Below are 20,522 nucleotides of genomic sequence, written 5' to 3'. Positions count from 1 at the left end.
TGTACTGTGCTATGTATGTGTCTGGGTGTGTAATGAGGTATATGGTCAAACATCCAGGCCTTACACCCACCAGCTATACAACACAGTAGCTGTATAGCACTGCGATTTATTATCAAGCTCATTCATTTGATGTATTGGAATTAAACAGACTTAATGTAGTCTCACAAAACCTGGTCCTCAATTTAACCCTGTGACTGAGTATGGCAACCAGCTCTTTCAGTGCACCGGCAGCTATGGTTAATGACAGCCCCACACAAGCAAAGCAAAAGGGCCCCGAGGACAGGACTGCAAGTGGTTATGGTGCCTCCCGCCCGGTTCCCATCCCTCCAAGGGCACTGCACCGTGCTCACAGACGTCACCTTTCTCACAAGGGACATTCTTGCCTTCCTCTGTCACCCCAGACCGGGAAGTAAGCGTGTTAACTTCTCCACTTCATTGTGGTAGCTCAGCAGGTTTGGCTCTAGTTCAAGATCTGCAGTCTCCTTGCAGGGCAATGACGGCTTTAATCAATGGCAGGCTGGTCTTTCCTAAACAAAGTGATGTTTCTTCAGAAAACAGGAATTTCATAGCGAAAATGTAAAAAGGTGAATGGGTCATATACATGTAGAGCTTACATGGTGCTGAGCCAGCGTCCACCGAGAGTCTGGATAAAAAAGTTTAGGATGTTTTTTTCAATCTCTGTCTCTTGACTAATAGTCCCATATCTTGCAGAGAGCATGAGTCACTTCCCTCTTAATTCAGAGAGGCCATTGTATATCATATTAAGTTCATTATGTTGCTAGGCTATTTCCTCCGTGAGTGAAATGTCAAAATACTGCCTATGTATATAGTCAGCATTAGAAATTTATATTAATTACAGACTGACTCCTCTATAGTTGTACTTCTTGTAAAAGTTCATCCAATGAGCCAAGATAAGCCTATAAAGGTACATGCAGCTGTGTAACAAATGATACAGTAAACTGGGAATTCCATGTTTCCAGAGCACGAGTCTTAGCCAGCTTGAAAGTATGGAAAGTATAGATAACCAAAACAAAGTACAGTTATTATTCTAGAATTACTTGTAGATATGGTTGCGGCTGATAAAACAAATGGTTCCGTATTCAATTTATTCTAAAATTGAATAGATAATAGAAAAATAGAAAAATGGAAATATAAAAGAGTTCAGAGAGAGATTAACCTTATCTAAATTTGAGTATCGTAAAATAAGCTATCTGTTTCTACCTGAGTCATCTAATTTCCTTATATGATCCATAAATGAGCTGCAAGAAGGCAAGTCAAGCTCACCCATTTTAAACTTGGTCTGTCTTAGAAGAGGATAAATCCCTGTTTGGAGGCTTCTGGTTTTCTCTTTTGGCTATAAAGAGAGACCAGATTACTCATTTACATTAGACACCTGTCATCCATCCATCCATCCATCCATCCATCCATCCATCCATCCATCCATCCATTTCATCCTTAAATGTTCATTTGTTAGAAAAATACTCTGTTAGTTTTGTTGTCAACAAAAACATCATTGACAGAATAATAGGATCACTGCAGATTTTCTACAAAGATAAGGATAAATATTATGTTTGAATTTTGATTTGACTACAGACCAGGTGTTATCACAGATTATTTATAGGTGCGATAACAATACTCATTCACTTACATTGCAGTCAGTCAAATTCAGTCACGTGTGTTGTATCAACACAGAGAACGAGAAGTAATTCAGAAATTAATTCAGTGCAGTTTCCCTGAGGAAGCCCTGTTTGCAAGTGAAGGGGTTCATGCCAGCCCCAACATAGGGGACCTGGTGCTCCTCGTCCTATGTGGTGACAGCAAGGGCAGCAGTGTCCGGCTCTGCTCTCATCTGTCCTGCTTTGCCCTCACACCCCCGCTCTTCCATCCTTCTGCTACTGTTTTGGTCATGAATATTAAGCACAGAGGAGAGGATCATGAACTTGGCCAGGAAAACGTCATTAATAATCTTGACAAGTATGGAGATTGATTGGGAAGGATAAAGGGGAGAGTGGGAGAAAAGGAAGTCGAGGCAATAAATAGGCTGGACCTGCTGTTACCATGTTAATCTCTACAGGGTATGAGGGGGAATTGCTGAATTAGTTTATCCTCTACCTAGATCCTTTCCTTATTTCTGGACTTATTCTATTTTAATGATAGTTTCGCTAGGGCCTTCCTTAATCTACAGCATTTCACCTTTGGCTATTGTATTGTTTATTTCACTGCATTGTTTTGGGAAAAATAATCTTGATGTGTATGGAAAAATGTGTTTGAGAAGGATTTAGAAAGGGCATCTGGTGTTTAAGGGAGATTATATTTCTATTTGCTGTAGGTGAATTATGTCTTTTATCTGCAGGGCGAGGGACCAAATACCCTGTTAGAAAGAACTGGATATAAATGACAACTGGTTACTCTGATGCTAATGAACTATCAATCACATTAATTTAGGAGAGGTGTAAAGATTAAAATTTTCATAATTTTAATGTCAAAGCATTTACTGCAGGAGTCCTCCTAAATGAGCAGTTCCTTTTGCTCTGCAGTGGGTTATCCTCAAAAGATAGGTGGGTTTAGTGGTGATGGAAGTGCACCCAGGCTCTCCAGAACAGGAGCCCAGTGTAGGTAATCTGCTGCTGTAAACACTTATGTGTATTGTTGACAGCACTTCAGGCTCATGATTTGCAGGGGGACTGGTGGCTATTAAATAAAAGAAAGTTGAAACCCCGAGGAGTAAAAAGCAGAACTATCATTATATCTTAATCCTTTAAAAAAAAAACCTATGGTGCTTTGTTTTTTAACTGGCAATGTTCAGTTTATTGAGCTTCAGTTCACCTGAAAGGAAGTTTTGTGCTGAAAAGGAGAGACTATTGGTTTTTCAGTGGACACCACTTGTGAACTCCCTTGAGGAGCTCAGCCAGACCTGCCTTCCAGTGAGGCTGTTGGTGATGGCAGTTGGAGCTCTGTTGAACAGAGGAGGTTGACAACCAATTAGCGCTAATTATTTTTGTCTATGTTTGATTCCTTGGAAGCAAGCAGATTGTGTTTCCCTCAAAAGCGAACCAGAGAGCAGCAGCAGATGGGTTTCTGTGCAGCCAGACTCTTTCCCTAATCCCAGGCTTTGTGTCATGGAGCCTCCTGGCCCTGCTCAGCTCTGCAGTCTCTCTGTTCACCTAACTGAGGTTGAGAGCCTCCTTCCTGCCAGAGGGAGGGTTTCTTAGGAACGTGGAGTTTGCAAGATGGGCTTGGCAAACATCAGTCTGCAGGCATTGTGCTCTGCTTTGTATTCAGGACGTTTTCTGCTTGGAGCCTGCGTCTTCCCAGTGTTCAAGCAGCACAGGAGCCTTTTAGTGGCAGCTCCCAGTGCCATGGCTGGTGGCACTGTGGGATGGCCAAGGCCTGTGGCTGACTGGCCTCCGCCTCCACTTCCCTGCCATGACCTGCGTTTTGCTAAGAGCCAGCTTCTTTAGTGTTGTCTCCTAAGCATATCGTGGGAAGGGCTTCGTGGGAGAAAAACCAGGAAAAACCCAATAGCTGTGAGATTCCTGCACCGTGTGTCATCTCCACAGTGTGTTTGCAATTGAGCAAACGTAATCTGTCTGGCAGATTCCCGGCTATGCCGTGACTGTGAGGAAACAGGCCTCTCTTTGACCTGTGACTGTATCCATGTGCGGTGTTAAGTGTCTTTAGTTAGAGATCAGTCATGGATTTGTCACAATTCCTCATCATGGAGCAATCTCCCTTTCGCTTGTGGCGTTGTCCAAGGAGATGTGCCTGTGCCACTCCTCTGCCTGCTGTGGTTGTGCCCATCGGCAGGCCGAGCAGCAAGCCAATGACCTGCCACTCCATGCCCCATCCCTGCTAGCCATGGGCGGGCACGGCGGTGGCTGCGGGACAGGAGCCATCACTCCCACAGTGTCTCCTCCAACCACGCTGGGGCTGGCATGAAGGAGCCAGTCGGCATGTGAAGTGCCCCCACCGCCTGCTTGCAGTGAGTCCTCAGCGCTGCCCACGCTGTTACAACAGGAATCGTGCAACATGTACAAAACCGAAAGCTTTTCATACTGAAATTGGTTCTTTCCTCCCCCTGAGGCCTTTGTGAGCAAACAAGACGCCAGTGTTTGAGGGGAGAGACAATGGTGTGGTTCAGCGCATGCTGTGAAGGCATCCTAGAAATGGTGCAACAGCTGAGTCTGCCCTCTCCCCCCCCCCTTTAAGTTTATTATTCTGGTTCAGTGACATTTATTTTGCTGTAAATGCCTAATTCGCTATACAGTCCATGTGTTTTGCAGAGACACTAGTAAACTAAAATCATAGTTATGCAGAAATCCTTTGGTCTGAAAATGCAGACAACCTGTATTTGCCTTTCAGCCTTCTCTACCTTAGACGTTCAGTGACAACCAGCAATAATATTTTTAGCTGTTGGCATTCTTAGCTGCAGGCTAACTTGATCAGGAGATGCTCTATAAATGAGCTGACACCATATCGAGTAAATTTTGTATTAACAAGAAAGGAAGTGGATAAAAGAGAACGCTGGGGTTGGCCTACAGTATCTTCACGTTGGAACTGGTTGATGCTGAGAATTTGTGATTGCTGCCGTTTGCTTTATATTTAGAGAGGGAAGGGGTTGCATATGTGGTCCAGCTCATCTCAGTTTTACAGCACCATTTTAGTCACCAAACCTGGTAGGACTTTGTATGATTAAGCTTCTTAAGAGGATGCACTCACTGTTGGCCTTCTGTACACATCCTGTGTTTGCAAAGGATCCCATTAAACAACTGTCTAAGCAGGGCCCAAGCAAGGCAGAAAAAGCAACCTAGGGAATAAATACCATTTCATATACAATAAACAGTAAATACTGATCTGCCTTAGTCATATGAACTGGTTTGCCTTAGTTGTCCTCCAAGTCTATTAACTTTAATGCTTCTGTGGGAACACTCAGAGTTTCCATTAAATATAGTACTGTGTGTCTGATCCCCGGATGACACTCTGATAATTCCAAAAATAGTTTAATAAATAGACATTCCAAGATGTATCATCATAAGCCTGTAGCTTGAATATCAAATCTGCCATGTTATGTAAAAAATATTGGTTATATAATGGGATTTTTATCAGTCTAGTGACATAAATACAAATATTAGAGCATTACTAGGAAACTGACCTCTCTTTGACTTTGGATCTGTTATGCTGGAAGTCAGAGAGAAAGTAGCTTATGTATATATGGGGATTTAGATGCTCTAGCTTCAGAGGTGTATGACAACTCAGAGCTAGTTTGGGGGGTTTGTTCCAGATAAGTGTAAACACATTTAAAACGGTACTGAGGAGAGAAACCAGAGTGTGATAAAAACTTCAAGCTGTTCCTGTTTCCTTCATGATGGCCCAGACTGAAGCCATTAGGGCTGATGGGGTCAGAGATGTCCCTAAAAACAGTGCGCCTCACCTCTTGAATACATTGAGAGACACCTGTGGAGGTGTAGTTTCTCTTTATCTGTTGGAAAGCAGATAAAGTCCTGAGCTGGCAGAAATCAGGACTTAGCAGCGGGAGGACATATGGAAGAGCAGCAGGGATTTCCTCCAGGCAGAGCAACATTCATACATGAATCACAGCCAGTTGTCACCGCTGGTCAGGTAACGGTGCCGAGCCCTGGGGAAAGGCAGGGCAGGCAGCAACTGCTCGGGGAGATATGGGGTTGTGTGGAAATCCTCCTTGCCGAGGAGCAGAAGCTTTGGAGAATGGGAACATGTAAAACGAGGTGCTGTGAGTTACCAGGAAAAGGAAGGAATTAAGTGTGTTATACGTAGAAACAGGTGCATCATTTTATAACTCAGAAGCTGGTTTTGCAGGTTGCATGACTTCTTGAAAACGTGAAGTAGGGCACTATTTGAAATTGCACAGCCTGATGTGACTGACGGCTGACCATCTGTCCCCACGGGCTTTCCAATCAGGAGAGCATTGCTTTTACTGAGAGCAGGCGGTGTACATGGTGGAGGTTTTAGTAAGTGAATTAGATGAACCTTCTGACTTTTCAGCCTGAGGTAAAAGCAGACTGAATAAAAAAATGAGGCAAGTTAATGTGAGTGGATTAAATCCTTTAATTTCACATGTTTTCTGTGTAAGCTGAAGTGAGGCCAACTGTAAAAGGCTGGTGTGGTCTTTAGTGTCCCCAGTTGAGAGACGCGGTGTTCCCCGTAGCTCCCGGTTTGCTCTGTCACAGCATCTCAAGTGTTAGACACACCGTAGAGAATAAATTCTCACAGCTAACTCCTGTCACCCTCTTACGGGTGGAGAGTGGGCATACTCACTAAGGGAGGAGGAGAGGGGAGCCAGAGGCAGGGAAGTTGGTGGGGAGCGGGCGCTGAACATGCTTCCCAGGGGATGCTCGGTGTCACACATCTCCATCGTGGGACAGGGGACTACCTGCCTTTAAAGAAATGAATCAAGTGCCCAAAATGACGCTGCAAGCTGTCAGTGACACACAAACTGGTCAGGCTCCAGATCCCTCCTGTCCCTCAGCTTTAGCTAGAAATCACTTCTCCCCCACAAATCTATAGATGCATGCCCTCAAATCTATAGATGCATATAACCAGAGCAAAGGGCAACTGCTCTTGAAACCTTGCAGACCCTGTTCTGCAAACAAGGCTGTGCACATAGGCTTCCTACATCTGTGTGAAGCTCCCCTGCCTTCACTCGAGCCCTGCACGGGGCTCGGGGGCATCCTGGCCTCCCTTCTCCCAGCTGGGCTTTCAGCTTTCCCTGACAGTGAGCTAGCTCTGTGCTGCCAAGTGCACATGGACAAAATGCTCTGGTTCGAAACATAGCATAAAAGTGCTAGTGATGCTTGGACTGCTGCTGGATATTTTCCCTTTGTATAGGATATGAAAAAAAAAAAAAAAAGGGAGAGATTTTTAGCCCTGTAAGATTAAACAGTCATCATGGTTTTAAGGTCTTAATCTGCCGGCATGCAGACTGCTAGCTGATAAGTCTCCGAGTCTGAGTGTAATTGGATGCAGCATCGGATTCAGTTGTGTGGGCTTTCCTGGGGCTGTTTGTTTGTTTGTTTGTTTGTTTGTTTGTTTGTTTGTTTTTAACCTGCTGCGGAATTGAAGCAATCTGGCCCTGGAAATGCATTTGGGTGTGAAGCTGTAACGCTGCTTGTTTCCCCCAGCTGGTATTTTGGCAGCACCTAGCTGGAGACCACCACTCAGAGAGGGAGGGGGGGAGGTTGGTGAGTGTATGAATTCGGGCTATTGTTTGAGGCACACATCTGCCTTAAGAAATTGCACGGCACAGGCCGTTACTTATTCAGATGCAGAAGCTCCTTCCGTCCCACAAGCCGGCCCATTCAAGTCACATGCCAGAGGTCTCGGCAGAATGGGCTGCAGCTGCTTCAAATCTGCTGTCTAACATCAGAAGCAGTTGGACAAACTGTGCCGTGCTGACGACAGTCAGGCTCCCAGGCGCCGAGGAAGACAGGGAAAAGATTTGGGATCCCAGCGCTATGTTCTCGGAGGATCTGTGGCTGGAAAATGAGAAAACCTGTGCCGTTGTTCAAAAGTCGAAGCGAGGAAGGAAGCGCCAAGAGCTCCTGGCCGTGGCCCTGGGGGTGAAGGTGGGAGTCAAGGGGGCACTTTTGTGGCAACCTCTGAAACTCTTTGCCTATTCACAGATCACCTCCTTGGTCAGAAGAGCAGCCTTAACTCAAAACGACAACCATTTCAACTATGAAAAAGCACACAATTTTAAGGTAAGCACAACTTCCTATTATTTTCAGCTAAAAAATTCTTGGTTTGATGCCTTGCATTTTATTTTTTGCTGTGATGGAGTTTTCATGCACCCACCTATACCAGCTCTGAGAAAAGAGTTGGAAAAAACCTTTTTCTTTCTACTTTAAGTTCCCCTGACTGCATTCTTAATACGCTTTTACATAGGCTAGTAATCCAAATAACAGTTTTGTTACTAACTACACTACCTGATTGGCATTTTACCTTTTTTTTTTCCTCAGATTCAGTTTCTTTTTTGTTCAGAAAAAAAAAGTACTTCATATTGATTGTCTTTATCTTAAAGTGCATCTGGTTTTAAATGAGAAAAAGGGCCCTTTTCAGAATCTAGCTACTGTCAGAAGTCAGTAGCATTTTACCAGCAAACATTTTGGACCATTTCTGTTTGCAGAAGATGTTGAGGGAGCCGGGGTGCTCCCTAACAATAAAGCGGAGCACAGCAGTGGTATTGTCTCCCAGCTTTTGTTCCACCACCATATGCTAAGGAAATGCCCTCAGAGTCCCACTGAGCTGTGGGGTCTGAGCTTGTGTTTGCTGGTCATACTAAACCAGATAGCTGGACAAACACAGGGATGTTTAAATGGATGATCTTTTTCCTGTCTTATACACTAAAAATCAGATTCTTAGGTGCTTTTTTTCCCCAAGTGCTGTCTCTGGCATGCTGCAGCAGGGAAGTGACTCAGCTTTGGAAATGGACCTTCCAGGCAGCTTGTACTAAGATGTTTTGCCAGAAGAACTGTGCTGGTTTCAGACTATGCCAGCCAGTTACCGTATCTAATGCTGTCAAATTGCGGTTTGATGGTTATCAGGATGGATACAGAGAGAATAAGAGGCAGTAACAAGACAAGAAAGGAATGCATCTCAGCTTTGAAACCTCAGTTTACTTAATTCTCCATGAGGATGCTGATCTGGGTCACTGTCAGAATAGTTCAACTCATTAGCAGAAGGAGAATTTCCTGATATTCATCTGAGGCCTGTCAAAAAAGGAGAAGCGCTGATTAAAATGATTTCACTGATTTCCGGGTTTAGCAAAAAAAGCTTCACTTCTTATTTTTCTACATATTCTGTCATGCAGACATTGCTCTCCCCTGTACTGTTTCTGCTGTACTTGGTAAATCAATAATTAAATATTAGTGAGCAAAGCAAATAATAGCATCGCTTTTATCATTCTCCTTCCTTGACCCAGACTACGGAAAAGTCAGTATTTATCTCGCTGATCAGCATTGAAGGAAATAGGGGAAATACTTCGCGTTTTCTTGCTTGATTAAACCAGCTTTCATTCTTTCTGGGTTTTGCCCTCATTATCGTTTTAATATCAAAACTATTTTAGTTTAAATAGAAAATATTTTCTCATGACTGAGACTTTTTTCCACTTTGACCCATGCATTCTTTCCTCTTCAAAATTCCCCTTGTTTTGGCTTTGATTTATAATTGGACATGTGCCCAGTTAACTTTGTGTTTGCACAATCTAGCTGTTGTACAGTCTCTGTTCCTTTCTGTTTCAAAAGAGTCATAGTTTAACTGGAAAATCACATGATTGAAATATACACGTATTCAAAAACTTGACAGGAGAAGATTATTGTTTTATACTAGTCAAGGCAATAAAAAACTCAAGGAAGAAAGATTACAAAAAAAAAAAATACTGTCCAGAAAGGCCAGTCAAAAGTGTTACATTTACTTAATGAACAAATATGCTCACTATGCAAATACAGTTACTTTTCCGAAGGAATATATTAGAACATGTCTAGCTGTTGAACAAAAAGTGTGGATAGAATGCTTAGAGTAAAATATTTAGATTTAAAAGACAGCTAAATTCAGATCTAGTATCTTTAATATATTCCATATTCATTACATAAAAGGATTAAGAAATTATTTAAAAGAGAAAGAATGGCTTTATGGGTCTCGGGGCAAAATTCTTAATGGCTTTTGACAGCACTCAGGCTATGATGATATGGGATTAATCTGAAGGAGAACGCTATTTTGCAGACGTTCAAAGAGTTGTCTTCCCCTTTTCTAGATGAATACTGACGTGTATTGTAGCATTCTGCTCAGTTCACAGGGACAAAGGTTACATGTCACAGTGTCCATCATAATCTTGTCATAGGCAATTCTCCATGAACAAACAGACACTCTTTAGCTCTTGTCCTTTAGCCGTGAAGAATCTTAAAAATGAAGGGTACATTTTTAGTGAAGCTGATGAAATTTTTGTAGATCTTAAAGATCTTATGTCCTGGAAGAGCAAAGGCAACTGCCTTTACTCCACTAGGTCTCTTCCCATAAGAAAAAATAGACTCAAGGCATGAATTGAGAGCAAGGATGGCTCTCCCTCCATCCTTTCCAAGCTAATGCAAAAATTAAAAAGGAGCATTGGAGTTTGAAGCGTGAGGGCACCAGGTTATGCCTTTCTGAGCATCCGTGCTTTGTCATTCACCTTCTCTTCCAAAAGTCAAGGTACTCAAGGCAAATGAACAAAAAAAAGATTTAGTATCCAGACTGATTTGTTAAGCTGGGTTCATCCTGAGCACGCAACACAGTCATATGGATTTAGGTTTGGAGCTGGCGTCTGTCTGGCAGGACAACTTTGCATAAGCCAGTGTAGACATACCGTAAGTCAGGAAAGAGAATAAATCTCTGAAGCCCTGTTTAGAAAAACACAGAGGTATTTCTGTAACCATGTGGGCGTCAGCCTAACTGGATCGGAAAGTCCTCTTGCATCTCACTAGGGTTAGGATTCAGCAGGCTCTTTGGGATGTGCTTTACCTGCCAACTTGAGCGGGGGCCCAGCTGGTGGTGAGGTCACCTCGTGCCTGAGGGCAGCAGCGTGGAGTTCGGGGATGCTCCATGTGTTTTGTTCTAGGCCGGGAATTCATGAGAGGGCCTCTGTGCTGCTTTCAGTGAGCAAATACAGCTGAATAACGTGCATTTACCACAATATTATGCCTATTTGCTGCTATGGCATGGGCAGATCCCCTTTGCAGGCAGGCTAGGCGAGTCAGGGCAACTGATTACTGACAAGTCAGAAGATCTGCTGGGAGAAAGGAGGCTCTGGGATAAATTTCACATTGTGTTAATCACTGCAGACAAACACTGCTTCTGGGAGACAAAGGGTTTGTGGGAGGCATTTTTTACAGACATCATGAAGTTTATGTGCATGTATTTAAACAAAAATAACAGCAGAGTCAGCTTTTCTTCCCCACAAAGAGCTCAGGTTCAGCAGGAGTCCACAGGGGAGTATAAATGTGCATGTATTCAGGGTGAAAGTCTGAAAAAACTCTTATTTTCTTTGGAGGCAAATAACAAAGTCTTCAAACCCAGTCAGGCAAACAAAATTGCCTCAGAAACAGCACCATATAATGCCAGTAGAAAACACACATTTCCATTCAAGGCAATTTTTAGTTTGTTTCTGTAATATTGTTTAAGAGGGGGTTTTTTTTGCCACTGTATTGGCACTTCTTAACTTTGGTGTTAGTTCCCCTCTCTGCAGACATGGCTCAGACACAGACTAAAACTGAATGGGATAGCGCCCGCAGGGAGAATTCTGAAATTTGGAAGCAAGGGCACCAGAGGGCTGAAAGGCAAAGGTGGGAGAGAGCACAGGAAGGCAATAAGAAGAGACACACGGTCTAAGACTGGGTGAGATTGTCCAGCAGAGAAGAAAAGATGAATTTAAGGAACATTTCATTGACAGAGCTGGAAAATAAAGAGAGTGAAGAAGTTAGTAGTTAAACATTGTAGAAAGAAGATGAAAGACTGAAGAGAAGTATAGTATATAGTCAGAAACATCATGGGTTTGGCTTATATGAAGAAATGCTTCCCTGTAAACTCTTCTTAGGAGCTGGAATTATGTGTTGACTGTCGCCCAAGAAGCCAAAACCTATGCTGTGTGTACACAGAGAGCTTTCTTGAGACTGCAGGATGGGGTAGGGACCAATAATAAATAGATGTTGATCGTGTTTCCAAAAATCTAAGCTCAGACCATTTGTAATGATGTAGTTACAAAGAATGGGCAAAAACCTGAAAACCCGTCTCAAAAACCTAAGACCTGATGTTACCTCTCCTTGTTTAGAATAGAGATGAGATCAATCTTGCAGGCAAAATTCACATTTATGATTCAAAAGTGCTGCGTGCGAGCTTCAGGCTGCGTTCAAGTGTGTTTGTAAGAACAGACTTCATTAATTCTTTGAAATTAATAGTGAGCCATAAGAGACTTAGTTCAAAACTGCATCTTAAAGAGATTTTTTGCACCTTCATCTAGAAACTTTTAGAAGTCTCCCTTTTTCAGCTAGAGATAGTGAATATTTCCCCGTTTCAGCTTGACCAGAAACCACTGAGACTAGCTTTTCACAGGGCATTTCAGTTGGGAACTTGCCATTTGAGCTAAAATGCAGACCCGTGAAAAATTGAAGTGAATGAATAAAGAGAGCTAAACCTTTGAGGACCACCGAGCTGCAGGGCACAGGGGAAGGGTGGGCACTCAGCGCTTCTCAGACGGAGCCTCAGTCAGCGTTGATGGCTGGTTCCCCTTGATGACATGAGAGATCAAGGAATAATCAGCTACCATTTTCTAAATATGCCGCAGCTGAAATAAGCTTTATGTAAAGTGAGCCAGTAGGCCCCAAATATCCTAGCAACTGTGATGGCCTTCAAATGTGAAATGGTGCGGTTTTAAAAATCCCGAATGAGCTTTTACAGCCACTTTTCACGAGGTTAGCTTTTCTAAAGCTCTGCAAATCAGAAGACATAGTTAGCTATCTTCCCACAGCAGATGATTTTCATCCACAATTAAATGCAGGTGCAGACCTACTAATTATGTGGTTATCAGTCTAAAAATGGTGAAGATACAGGCATAATTAATTGTATCCGTAGCTTTGTATCCACTGAAGGTCACATAGAACATGTGCCTGAAACTCAGTTCGCCAGCTAATCCTAGGTAGGACCATTTACCTCCACTAAAAGCCATGTCTGAAATTCACGCTACCCACCCTGCAAAATAAAATAAGATGTAATAAGAAAGAAGTATGTGTCTAAATCTCTCTATCTATCTCAAACTTTATTGCAAAGTGTTGTTTTCCAGAGATACACATTTTTCTGAGAGGTAAAATACCATTTCAAAAAATAAATATGACCATTCAGACATTCCAGTTTTGACCTTTACTAGCAAAGTGGGGGAAGAATTACTACTGCTTTAAGCTTATTCACAGAATTATTGACTGTGGGTAGTTGGTTAGGAGTCATTTGTGGTCAGGCTCACAATTTTATCACTAAATCAGAAAGAGTGGTCTGTATTAAAATCACAATACTTCATTTTCCAAGGGAATGGACTCAAGAGTACAGGCTTGTTTGGGTGTGTTCCTGCAGACAAAGGGGGTGAAAACATTAGCAAGAAAAATGCCTGCCTTAAAACTTCACCAACTTTGTTTGAAAAGGGCAATGACCTTTTTGTTTTTACTTTATGAAAAGTAAAGAGCAGCTTTTCCCATCCCAAGGGATGGAAGTGGCCTTTCAGCCACCCACCTGATGGGTAAACGAGCAGAGAGAAGGAAAAGGAAGCATTAGCAGTTGGAGTGTGTATGATTTATGTTTTGCTAAGCTCAATTAAGTCTCTGGCCAGAACTAGCTCCTACTATGTCCACTCACACGGGTGTAGACCACACTATTTACTCTTCTTTTCAATTAAAATGAAATACTTACTCTAGCAGAACATACTTCTTAAATAAAAGGGTTTTCTGCCATAGCTTTTGGAAAAGCAGCAGAGGAAGCAATGGTGGTGTGCAAAACCTGGCGGGTGAGCCATGAGCTCTTGTCAGTATGCAGGTTATTTTATTCCTCCTTATGTACTGATGTGTGGACTGTAGCAAAATGAAGTTTGCTCTACTGAAAAAGAGCCTACCGATGTCTTTTCCCGATGTGAGTTCAGTTTACTTACTACAGTGGCAAAGGGTGTCGTTTGCTTTCATCACTAGTGGATTCTAGTATGCAAAATCAGATCATTACCCAGCCACTGCCTGGAGTGGCTGCACAAAGCATTTGTTATCATCCCTGATACAGATTTACAGCAATTGCCTTGAGTTTGGTTCAGTGTTGAAGGGCAGTGTATAAATACACATGTAACACTATAGTCATAGCGTGCTCGAACCTGCCCGCTGCTTTTGTGACAAGGGCCTTGCACCAGATTTGTGGTCACACGGGTTTATGGGGAACCCAAACGTGGTGCATTCAAAGGGAGTTTCTGTCACTTCATTTCCCCTACTTTAAAGTGATCTGTTGAAGAGCATTTGAATAATTCCTGTTTTGTTTGAACTAGTCAAATACAAGCACCGACTACAGTTTCTTGGATTATTAGTTTTACTTTTTTCTCCTTTGACTAGTGAACCTGGTTTCTTGCCCTCCCCTATAGCTAAAATGTCAGCTAGCAAAATCCATGTGTTTTCAGTACCATGTACAGCCCAGGCCTCTGTTATGTTAAGCCTATTGAAAGATAAACTTCAAGATCAAAGCACCATGGTTTATTTCATCTAGACTTTGGAAAGATGTGGGCACTGCGTGCTGAAGATTTACTCCTACTGAGTCTTCTGTTGTTTATCCATTTCAGTTGTTCCATCTGTCAGACCGTCTGCCTCTTAATGACCCCATTTCTTTCCCCCCCACCCCCATTTGTATTACAGGTCCATACATTTCGAGGTCCGCACTGGTGTGAATACTGTGCCAACTTCATGTGGGGTCTCATTGCTCAGGGAGTGAGGTGTTCAGGTAACCCTTCTATATTTTCTCTTTCTCTTGAAATGCTCAGGTGTCCCTCCCACCCTTACCCTGCACCCCCTGCGGGTGGGGGGATAGGGATTACCTTACAGAACAAGGCAAGAATTCCTCCCACACAAGTTAGAATGATGTTGTTTTCCCCTTTAGCTGGTTTAGAAATGAAGCCACCAGCCCTTGGTCGCTGAGAGTGACATCCTTTCAGTAGTACCTTGGTGTATATATTAAGAATTCTTCTTTATGGTGCCATTAAGTTATACCTGAATGTTTTTACATCTTAAGAAAAAAGCTCTGGAAATGGCAGAGCCAGCCAGCAACTAGGCTTCATAACTCATCTTTTTGCCACCAATGGCGGAGAAGTGACTATGTCTGCAAAAAACTGTCACCTGTTTCCTATGAAAATACCGTGCGTTGCTGCAAGCCTTGAGTAGCCCACCTTACGGGAAGGCAAGAAATACAACCTCCGTTTTCCCAGAAGGATTAGTTTTCTGGTGCCTCTGTAATTGTATCAGCATTTTAATAGCATTTTAATTACTTTAAATTTGCTTGTTCTTTTGTGAAAAATAATCCATCTTGCAAAAGATGCAATAATCATCACATCACGAGCTTTTGGACTCAGGAGGTGAAATGGTATTTGGCGCATTTCAAATGGGATTTCATAGCTTCTTTCTACAGACCTTCAATCCCTTCCATGTCTCAACCGAATATCCTTCTGCCATACCTCTCCCTGCCCTGACCTCCAGCGTTCCTGGTCTCAGACTGGCACCAAACACATCTGCCTCCAACATCTGCCCTGCATGGGCAGAGGAGGTGGTTGTTACCTAAAATTTAGACAGCCATTTGAAGGGTCAAAATACCTTTCACAAATGCAAAGTTTGAATAAGCACAGTCTCAGTGCTGCATCTTGTCTGCCTGTAGATAAATAATGGTAACACAAAGAATATGAGGACATTAAAAAGAGGAAAATTAATAGTAATTTGCTTTTCAGGCCATTTGATCTGAAACACAAGTATGCAAAATCTGACCTCACTAATGCATAGAACTGTATTTTTTCACATATATCAAATAATAAACTTACTAAAAGGCTTATTTATTTAGTATGAAACAATACTCTCCCTCATTAAATCACCAGCATTTAACTCCAACTAGAGAGATGCATTTGGATTTAACTACACATGTTTGGAGAACAGCACTGAAAACAATACAGCGAGATTCCTAACTGCAGCTGCTCACATTTGTTTAGATTTCGGAAAACAATCATGTATTATGCAGTAATAAGTCTAAGGAGAAGCACACCAATTCTGTGAAAAGTGTAGGTGTGTTTGTAGAGATTATATGATTTTGCTGGATTAATATTTTATAGAGAATAATACTGAAATGTGCTGCAAGTAATAGAGACAAGTTTACATTTTACGTAGCTCGGGCAGAAAATCAACATGAAAAAACACTAACTTATTAGTGATGATACTGGACAAGTTAAATTAGCCCAAAAGGTACTGTCAGGGATGGGCATGACTGGGAAGGCATTAAAACAGGAATCAGAGTTATGCAAGATAATGTGACTTGCAATGGTGGTGTTCGCTTTACTGAGGCTTAAAAATTCATTTGGCTAAATATTTGAATCTATGAGAAATTCTATTTGTGGAGATCAAGCGATGATCTCTAAGTTCATAGAAACCCACCTGTGCAACCAAGAGTAGGATTTGACTCTGGAGTAAGACACCAAGAACCATTTGTAAAATGAATCACTTTTTTACATCATGTCTTTCACAGCATTTTATATGCCTATGCTGACCTACAGACTAAACTCAGGAGACACTTTAGTCAGCAGTGAAGTGATGAGATGGGGATGAGGAGGCTGCTGATGTGGCAGAGCCAAAATGTGACACTGCAAGAATGTGGAATGGGAAGGGAGACCCACTAGCTCAAAGCACTGTCACAATTTGAATGCTCAGGTGAATCTTCGCCTGCTAGCAGTGCTAAGCCACAAGCTGGCGAGCAGAAGACGATCATTACTGTGCTAATTTTATAAAAGATTAGACTAAAATACTCAGAAGTTAAGTCCCATGTCCTTTCCAACACAACACCTAGAGCTACATGTCTGGCAGTGAACTGCCCCAGACTGCAGCAGTGGTCACCTCCAGCTCAGTGGTGTGTGAAGGACCTTCAGAGCTTCCATAGCTTTTGTAACAGCTAAGCCGGAGTTCATGTTGCCCACCATAAGCTTTTTGCAGGACATTTCTATGATCCTCTTTCCCATCTCCATCTTATTTATTCTAGCTTTTCTGAGTGATGGGGAAGTCATGCCCCTTGTTTGATGTGGCCCAAGGAAATAAATGGTTAGACAAGACCTATTGGCATTAGTATTAATTAATTCACCTAACTTTGTTTACAGACTGTGGGTTAAACGTACATAAGCAGTGCTCCAAATACGTGCCCAATGACTGCCAGCCAGACCTCAAGAGGATAAAGCGAGTCTACTGCTGCGATCTCACCACACTGGTGAAAGCCCACAATACCCAGAGGCCAATGGTTGTGGATTCCTGCATTCGAGAGATCGAAGCAAGAGGTTTGTGCACTTTGGAAAGTAACAGACACAATTAAATGGAGTTTAATTAAGTGCTGAGCTAGGACAGGGTAGTATGCTCATACACACTGAATAGAGGATGAGAGAAGGGGCTTTTTTTAGTGTAGGTGATACATTGCTTTGCATTAGCTAGGAAAATTAAATTATGACATTTCATAATGCAATTTCCTGAAATGGTTCCTGAAAACATGTCAAAACATATATTACGTTACACTTCTGAAAGGGGTGAACTTTAAAGTGAACTTTAAGTTCATGTTTATGTGTCTTTTTTCATTATTTTATTTTAACATACCTAGGGACACTTCTCATTTCAGAGTAATCAGTTTAAATCAAATCCCTTATTAATAACCTTTCTGGACATTATGGGCAAGAGAACACAAGTGACTAGAAGTGATTCAGACAAGTGAGGTCCCAGGCTGTGGTGGTTTGTGGTATGTCACAAACTGCAGGGTTTCACATGATGCTCAGCTACTGACTGATGGATGCTGTGGCTCAGGCGGCAATGTCACAGCCAAAACTCCAGCTTGTGACAGGTTTTTGCTACGCAGTAGCATGCCAGATTGAAGAAATACCATATTCCCTCCAACACAACACAGTAATGATCGCATATTTTTGCTTTGGATAGCAAACGTGTATGTTGTGCTGCCCAATAAGCCAAATTTCCTTGTTAGTCATAGCTTCAGCACGGAAATCTCATAATGTTGAATTCCTGGCATCACAGTAATCTGCATGGCAACACACTGGTACTAGCCAGAGGGATTTCAAAGCCACGCATCATCTACTGAAATGAATCAAAGATTTACAAGTAAATCCCCTGCACTGTTCCATAAAGCTCTACCAGGATTATTTCATCATTGCAGGGATAAATAGAAAGAATAGTTTAGACAAAGAGAGAAGAGCTTTGCTCCAGTGATGTAGCAGGAAGCTGCATTGCATTTGAGATCTAATCACTTACTTGTACATTTATTGATTAAGATAAAATCTGCTGCCTGCCCTCTGTTTTTTCAACATCTTTAAATTTCTTTATTTAGTTGCCGTAGAACTATCTAAGATAACTGATTTTGTTCTTAAGAAAACAAAGTCCATGGGATCTTTTAGGTAGGTTAGTGCTCTGCATAGTCACAGTAAGGAGCTCTGGGATGAAAGTATATAAGGTGTATAACTGTGCTTGTCTAGCTCTGCCTGCTCTGCTGGGCTGCCCTGCACATTTCGTGTTGGTGTGGAGCAATGTGGGGAGAGTTGTACAAGTGAGCAGGTCTCTTGTGGTGCAAGAACTGTAGAAGGGATGTACCAAGGTGGAGAATAACACTTTCCACCACATCTATCAGCTGTGTCAAAGTAAAAGCTGTGAACAAATGTGCTCGTAGGGAAAGGCAGTCTCTTACTTGCATTGCTATTTGTCATTAAGCAACTGGTAAAAGGAAAGGAGACCTGTAAAGCTTTATTAATTATAGCCAAATCCAGGAAAATCTCCCACATAAAATGAATAAATCATGATAACATCACATGCCCCACCATTAGCAAATTGCAATATTTTCCTCTAACATCATCAAATGTGTACCTAACAAATTATCTAGATCCTTCCTTAAATGCCCTGAAGTTTCACATTACAATTAATATTTTGCTACACTTACTAGATCTGTTGTTCTTGCTTTATTGTTTTTAAGCCTGAATATTTGTTGGTTACTGAAGCAAACTTAACCAAGAACTTTTTTGTTTCAGGTTTAAAGTCAGAGGGCCTCTATAGAGTCTCAGGCTTCACTGAGCACATTGAAGATGTGAAAATGGCCTTTGATCGAGGTATACTTTTTTTAACCTTGCACAATTTTAACCTAAGGTTTCAGTTCTAGGACTTTTCAGTTCTTCTTTTGTTTACCTCAGTACCATGGTAATGAAACTGGCATATAAGCAGAAGTACAGAAAGCAACCTGTCATTTCTGACTTTTTAAATTAATCTGTAGTGCTTTTCATAAGAATAAATCATATTTCAGAGTTGGAAGGAATAGCTAAACAGTAAGTAATGGCAGGCAGAAGGCCAAGTGCTTGGGGAACTGGATGACTGCTCGGCCAAGCAGTACAGCTTAGGCTCCTAGTTCAAGTACAAGCCTAGATAGTACCAGGGGAAAGTTCTTAGTCCTATCTTTAGTAGACTCAGTGGTTTACAATACAATAATCTGTTTATGTGTTTAAGAACCAGGAAGTTCAACTGGGAAGTCATTCTGCATGTAGCCTTGTAGAAAGCAGCATACCACTGTGCACGTGATTGCATCTGCACAACAGATGAGAGGAGCATTGGGGAGATTGGTTGTACAGCATATTGAAAAAAACAATAATTAAAACTCTGCCTGTTAATCCCTTAGACCTTCTAAAGAGATTTAGCTGATTACCTTGTTTATGGTTGTGCACACACAGTCTTGGCACACAGGACTAATTTTAAGTATATATATATATATATCAGTGAGTGCAGAATAGGGCCTTCATCAACAGAAAACACATTTTCAAGTACATTTAAGAAGTTACACAAATATTCTTCTCCTTTCCTATAACAAGTGTTCTCCTTCCTACTTCATTTTTTCAGGAGGTCAAGGCAGAAAGTCAGCCTGTGGGCCAGGGTACCAATCAGAGGGGTGCAGAGCCAGGAACAGGCATGGCCATGCTGCACCTGGAGACAGCTCTCATGTCGCTCAGGCAGGGACTGGGGGCTCTGGGGACCCATGGCAGGAGGTTTAGGGGATCCCAGGGAGCCTAGGCAGGGCCAGCAAGGGCTATGGGTGGCACATCTTACACTTACTGTGCCTGAATACATTTTTGTTTGGACAGTTTGTCATGCAGATGTCACTGGCAAAGGAAGTCCAAGTAGGAATTGCCAAAGTGACTGTTTCCATGCTATACCAAAATATCCTTCAAAAAATAATATGTTTTAAAACGTGTTGGATGCTGCAGCTATGAACAAATGCATATACACGTATAGGTCAGCCATGATTTAGGCAAAAGAGCTGCACAGTGATCTGACTGCTATCATAGGAAGATACATGTTGCAGATGTGCCACATGAAGCGTCGTTACTGAGAGGGTCACAGTCCCTGTAGGGGACTCTGCTCCCTGCAGGTAGATCTGGCCTGGTGAACCCTTTTGTTCTGCATGTTAATTCTCTGCTCAGTGTACCAACTTGAATGCAACCCAGAAGCACAAAGACAGGCTGAAGAGGGAAGAGTTTGAAGAGAGCAGATGGAAATTTATGTCTGAGCATGGCTTGAACAATGCCTTAGCTGTAGTTCCTCTGCATATGCTTCAAACTATTGGAGCCATTTCGGTTTTACAGACAGCATATTTTATAATTGCCTGTACTCATGGCATAATCTGGTGGCAATACCCACTTGAGTTAGACACGCAGAAAGGAAGAAAGCGTG

General features: G+C 42.2%; 1 protein-coding gene across 1 annotated transcript in view; it reads left to right on the top strand.

The window, feature by feature from the left end:
* CHN2 (chimerin 2) overlaps positions 1–20,522 on the top strand; it is a 165,566-nt gene that overhangs the window by 134,795 nt on the left and 10,249 nt on the right. Inside the window, exons 7-10 of the mRNA XM_082044108.1 lie at positions 7,659–7,736; positions 14,436–14,520; positions 16,922–17,095; positions 18,836–18,913. Coding sequence (XP_081900234.1) covers positions 7,659–7,736; positions 14,436–14,520; positions 16,922–17,095; positions 18,836–18,913 — 415 coding nt within the window. The remainder of the gene's footprint in view (positions 1–7,658; positions 7,737–14,435; positions 14,521–16,921; positions 17,096–18,835; positions 18,914–20,522) is intronic.

This window comes from Streptopelia decaocto, assembly GCF_964273445.1.
Source record: "Streptopelia decaocto genome assembly, chromosome: 2".
Classification (NCBI taxonomy): domain Eukaryota; kingdom Metazoa; phylum Chordata; class Aves; order Columbiformes; family Columbidae; genus Streptopelia; species Streptopelia decaocto.
This window is presented reverse-complemented; position numbering and strand designations above follow the sequence as displayed.